Consider the following 6,000-nt stretch of genomic DNA (forward strand, 5'->3'; position numbering starts at 1 on the left):
CTTGTCACATTTGTAACTTTGTTCTGAACAGAACTGGGTGTGCAGACACATACGAAAAGTTTCTCCTCCATCTTGAAATTGTCAAACCTAGAAATGTTTACCATGACGAACAGTTGCTACGTTACAAGAAACAAGAAACCAATCCGATTGGCCAACGCTAGCGTTTTCACGCTCCTCATTTACATAAAGTTGAGAAAATCCAACTTGCAACGCTCCGCTCCGCTCGCCTTCCCACAATGCCCTACGCGAGCGTCAACGCCTGGTTTCATTTTAACGCTGCGTTCACACTGCAGCGGAGCGGGGCGGCGCGGGGCGGCGGCTTCCAATTCATTTTCAATGAAACCAGGCGTTGGTTTCATTGAAACCGTTCGCTTGACTGCTAGGTTTAGTAAGATGTGAATGCTATTCGTTCATAAGTAATAATTACAGCTTTTGTTATTAACTTTTTAACTTAACTTTTTTTTTTGTTAACTTTTTTGTACTTTACATATAGTTTAGTGCAGTGTAATTCTTTGCCGTGATAATGAAATGACAATTTAAAATCATACAAACTGTAATGATGCAGGAATTTTCTTTAGTATAGTATCTGCCACACAAATGTGTAATCTTGGCTGGTTTAGATGCACTAATATATATGAGAATATGATAAATGTTTGCAGTGGATGTATTCAAGCCAGGGAATTGGCTATCAAATTTAGATTTAGTCATTTAGCAAGTAGGGTGAAGTTCCTTGCCCAAGGACCATGTTATTTTGCATGGCCGGAAACGAACCGGAAAGCTTCTGATTAATAGCCCGATTCTCTAACAGCTCTAGGCTCAATCAACAGCTGTTCTCTTAGCAAGGTCTGTAGAGCTATGTTCAATAAGCTGATCCTTCATCATATTTACTATGTTAGATACAAAGTAATAGATTGCAGAAAGTCCACATACAATTTGAACATATTTCATATCTGCCTCTTTGTGGACCTTGCACTATTTAAAAAAAATATTGGCGCTCCACAACCATGTGGCTGTGAAACGTCCCTTAAATGCAACCACTGCAGCATCAAAGGTGTCCACTTCTTTCCGAAGGCAGTATACGAGGACAGCTCTCTTCCTGGGCTCTGGTCAATCACCTTCTGTTGCATTGACGACTAGCAGGTAATTATTGAACATCCAAAGCCATGTTTTGAAAGGCACTACAGGGTTTTCAGGGCATGGTAGCAGGAAAAAGCAACACCTTCTATCCATTGTGTTCTCTAATCTCTGGGTACATTTCGTTTTTTTGCAGGCTCTGCAGATCCTTTCAGTCACTGTCAGAGATATTTAAGGATTTGCTATTTATCTACGTTAATCACAATCATACATCATATCAATCATTGTCATTTTCCTAATTCATTTACTTTAAAAACGTAAAGACAGTTGTGGAGGACAGGTCATCATTTTGTCAGCATGCCGAGTTCCGATCATAGCCTAGCAAGGGGAGTGTGTGGGCCCCGTGGCAGGAGAAGAATTGTCTGTGATTTGTCTATTTTGTTGATTGTGTTTTGTTCTATTATCCTTGAATTCACTATAAAAAGATGTAGTCTGACCTTAGAGAGAGTTTGTGTATTTGATCTATTAATTATTCTTGAGTTCTATTTCTTGTCTGGTGTAAATCTCTCTCCATTCACGTTTTTTGTTCCACATGACGTCGGTGGTGGGATTGATGTTGTTTGTGCTGATGGTGCATGCAATTATCAAACATAATATGGGCTGAGGTTAGATGAGGACACACAACCCCACAATTGCCCATTCTGTCATCCATCTGTTCAGTGTGAAACCCTGACTAGACAGGTCAAAGCCACAAACAAACGTCTTGTGATTTAAGGTGAACTGGTGTGTCTGTACAGTAGCAGACAATGGTAAGATGGCTGACCCAGGTGTCTCTGTCACTGGTAAGAACTAAGGAGATGTACATTTTAAATACATCTCCTTTTTCAAATTAATTGAGACTGACTTATTCTAGATAGAAAGTTATCATTCTTTTGATATATAAAAAGCAGACATGGAAATGAAGGCTGCCTCAGCCGTCTCTTAATGTTGGATGTTTATGAAGGGGATACAGTGGTAATAGATAGAATGTTTAAAATATAGTAATTGATACTGATCTATTCGAAATACAAACCTCAATGGAACCTCAGCAATTGAAATGAACACTGATTCTGACAAACCAGTATTTTCTACTTGGTAATGGTCAAAAAACTAGTTCAACCTTGAAAAGGGGACAAACAAACAAACAGCATTGGAAAAAACATCATGATGTTTCTTGTTTCTTTTCGTCAACATTAAATTAAGTGGGCCAGAAAGCATAATCTCTCCATACAGAGACTGTTTAATAAACAAGCCTTCTTGACTTCCAGTGCATGGTCGTAGCAGGGTTTGGGCCTTTCCGCTTGTTACTGGTTGGAGCCAGCCACCCGCTCAAACACTCCGCCCTCCATGGCTGCACAAGCAGGCTTTTGTGGCCAGTTCTGAAGGCTTCATTGATGGTAGAGCTGGCCAAGGGCCCAGGCCCTGTACCTGCTGCCTGCCTTAGAACAGGAAGCTCCATGCTACACAGTCAACACCACAGCAACATCAGAAATGCCCAGGGGGGTATTCCAGAAAGCAGGTTATGCGACAAACCCGGGTAAGTTAACTCCTCATATGACAGCCAGCATTGTAGCAACATTGCCAGTAGGTTGCTGCAACATTGTGTGTCAGCTGGAGAGTTAACTTACCCGGTTATGTCGCAAACCCGCTTTCTGGAATACCCCCCAGTACTCATATAGTCACCTTGTAGTTAATAGTCCACTGGTAAATAGTCTAGTCATACATACTGGGTGAATGGGAATGTGATTATAATACAATGATGAGGTGATGTCAGGGTTCTGAGCTTTCAGAAATAGAATGATTACTTTCTAGCAGAATGATTACTTTCTATCTAGAATAAGAGTTCTGAGTTTCCACAGAGAACCAAATCAGTATTTTTTATATTGTTGACCACTAGATTTCTTTCACGTTTTTGATTTTCCTTAAACGTTTCACGTTTAAAAATGGGTGGTTTGGAGTTAGGTGGTATCTGGAGCAGCTGCAAAGTAAATATGTAGGAGCTATCATGAACAAGCTGGGTGTATATATATTTGGTTTGGTATGTGTTTGAGGCATCAGTGGGGTGAGGGGTGAGTGAATGGGTAGGCTTGTGTGTGGGGACATTTAGTTTTTCCTGTGGTAATCAAGACCAATTTTCACTTTTCCATTTGATGGCATTGAGCTTTGCAACCAGCTGTGACCTACCCTCCTTTCCTCTGAAATCCACAGCCGGCCATGTTCTTGTCCATTTGGTCATATCCCAGAACTCTCTTCTGAACTGTTTCAAACTCCTGGGAAGTGAGACTGAAAGACAAAAGAGAAAGGAGGTCATGTTTCCATGACTAAAATGATGGTGTGATATGTGTGGCAGTGCTAAGTTGTGTGGAGTTTACATGTTCTCTCCGTGCTCACATGGGTTTCCTCTGCAAAGAAACCCAATGGAAAAACATGCATAACCAAACAAATAGTTGTCCTGCCCATGTCCCTGGCCAGGACATGAGGTGAACACTTGAACTGGGTCCCTGGGCACTCTTGAGGACGAGATGGGAAAAAGGCAGAGAAATAATTTCTTCAATGGTCACCGCTTGCATGCGTGTATGTGCATCACCGCTCCTGGCACTTGTGTGTTTGTGTCACCATTGTGAGATAAGTAAAGGATTGTTCTTTTTCTTCTTAAGATTCAGGTCAGTTTTCCCCCAACTGTGTTTTCATCGGCAAATAGACAATTACGATCATCAGCAAAGCAGCTCCCTCTCTTGACACAAAAAAAAACCATTTTATTTCCCTCCATTGGTTGTCACTACTTAGACATCATGTCTAGTGCTGTCTATGAGCCCTGCATTTGTAAATGTTTGATATTCCACAGAGACTATTGACCCTGCACCAACTCTTAATGGGGACAACCACGACATGTCCGGGGGGGGGGCCTACGATGTTGCCACAAAGGACCCTTTCCAGGACATAACGGAGCGAGCCTTTACCTACGAGTATGAGGACACAACAAACTCCCCGCCCGTGGAAGATGATGAGGGTAAGAGCTGTTTTCAATCATGAGCATGCTTGGTAGAATAGCATTCTGACCCCAAGACGTTCTAATGTTTCTCATGGTGTGAACAATGTATGTCAAGTCAGTGTTGTTGTGTACAGGTGTTCTGGGCCCCGGGGCCATCACAGCCATCGTCATCGCAGTGTTCCTGGGGGCCTCCGTCCTACTGGCCCTCATTGTCATCACACTCAGGAAGTTCACTGCCTCCTAGGCACTTAACATCCTCTATGTCTTCCTTCTTCTAAATATTTCTGTGTATATTCTCTTATGTGCTAAATTTCTCGAACTGCTCTTCTTTTCTTTTTCTGTTCTCTCTGTCTCTTTCTCTCTCCCTTGCTCCAACTTTCTATATCTCTACATCAAAGTAACCATTAGTAACCTATGTCCATATATCCATATCCTCCATCTGAATGCTGTGTGGAGGTGGCAGGTCTTTTTGGCCAAGAAGTGTTTCATAAAGAGATTCAGATTAATTTAATTATACTGTTTGGCACACCTGTCCACTAGTTGGCAATGGTGCTGTGTTAAAGACTGGCAGGTTTCTCCAGTTCTAAATTATAGCATGTCGATGTACTAGGATTATTAGGGTTAGGGTTAGGCTTACGTACTTATTTGTAAACTTCTATAGTTTATACTTCAAACTATCAAACTGTTGTTTTTCTACCTATGCCATCATTATTTCTTTGTGTCTTGCCTTTGTTTGTTTGTTGTGGGACTAGGATTTGTGCTCTTGTTATTATATTGACCACCATGGTAATTTTATCAGAATTTCTGATGGTACATTTGATCAAGATTGTCGTCAATGAAATAATTCACCCCCTGTACTAAAGTTACCTTTATCCATAAGGATTTTTCTGATAGTACCATTTACATGTTTTTTTATCTGTATATTAGCAATTTTATCCCTTTCTATTTACATACAATATTTTCCAAAATGTCCTCCCTCAAAAAAACATTTATAGATGAAAATGCTGGCGTCTTCGATGAATGTAAAACAGAGCAACTTGTTTGGTTTGTCTTGAAAGCAAATATTATGCTTGATCATAAAAAGAAAGAGTGTTTGCATTTTGGTGTATGTACTGTAGACATGCGTGATTGTGTGCTTTTGTGTGTGTTTGTGTGAATAGTTTTTTGGTTCAGCAAGAGAATTGAATGGTTGATTTGTTTCAATCATTTCATTTAACAGGTATTGTATTCAGCAGTGGCCTCTTACAGGCCAATTCATTCTTCCGTAACAGCAGAAAATTATGTATTTGTGATGATTTCACTGTCTATTTTCACTGAATCAATAAATCAACCAACTAAAATCAGTGTCATTTTTTAAATATTGCCTATTATGCTAGTGCAGTGCCTGTGGTACATATTTCAACCTGTGATTGGTTTTAGTTCTCCTAGTTTAACAGAATGTGCTTTCTCGTACCAGGGGAGCCTGGCAAGAACCTCAGCACCGCGTCCAGGGGAGCCACTGCTGCTTTCCCCTGATGAGGGAGCACACCTGAGAGTGATTCCTCATCAAGGGAGCTTAAAAGGACTGGAAGGGGTGCACAAGGGAGATAAAATAGTGTGTCTTTCCTAACTTCTGAAAGTGTGTCCCCACAGGCAGAGAGGCGGAGGACTGAAGAGGCACAAAGAAGAGACTGAAGCACCCACCCAATGCTTCCCCAACCAGAGAGAACCAGGCCTAACCCGTTGAGCAAGCCCCACCAGCAGAAGTGGCCCTCAATGAAGAGCTATTTTTGTTTTATTTGTGTCTTTGTTGCTGAATAAATCTCCTTACAGACCTTTCCTCCGCGTCTGCCTGGTCTCCTCTGCCTTGTCACAGTACCATTTCCTTATTTTTCATCAAATAAGTAGAAGTTAGC

At 41.2% G+C, this 6,000-nt stretch overlaps 1 protein-coding gene across 1 annotated transcript in view; it reads left to right on the forward strand.

The window, feature by feature from the left end:
* The window catches only part of snorc (secondary ossification center associated regulator of chondrocyte maturation), an 84,232-nt gene extending 78,791 nt beyond the window's left edge, over positions 1 to 5,441 (forward strand). The window contains exons 2-3 of the mRNA XM_062480810.1: positions 3,959 to 4,123; positions 4,240 to 5,441. Of these exons, the coding sequence (XP_062336794.1) occupies positions 3,959 to 4,123; positions 4,240 to 4,349 (275 nt within the window). The 3' untranslated portion in view covers positions 4,350 to 5,441. The remainder of the gene's footprint in view (positions 1 to 3,958; positions 4,124 to 4,239) is intronic.
* Positions 5,442 to 6,000: the final 559 nt, after the last annotated feature.

The sequence above is a fragment of the Osmerus eperlanus genome, chromosome 16 (genome assembly GCF_963692335.1).
Source record: "Osmerus eperlanus chromosome 16, fOsmEpe2.1, whole genome shotgun sequence".
Classification (NCBI taxonomy): Eukaryota; Metazoa; Chordata; class Actinopteri; order Osmeriformes; family Osmeridae; genus Osmerus; species Osmerus eperlanus.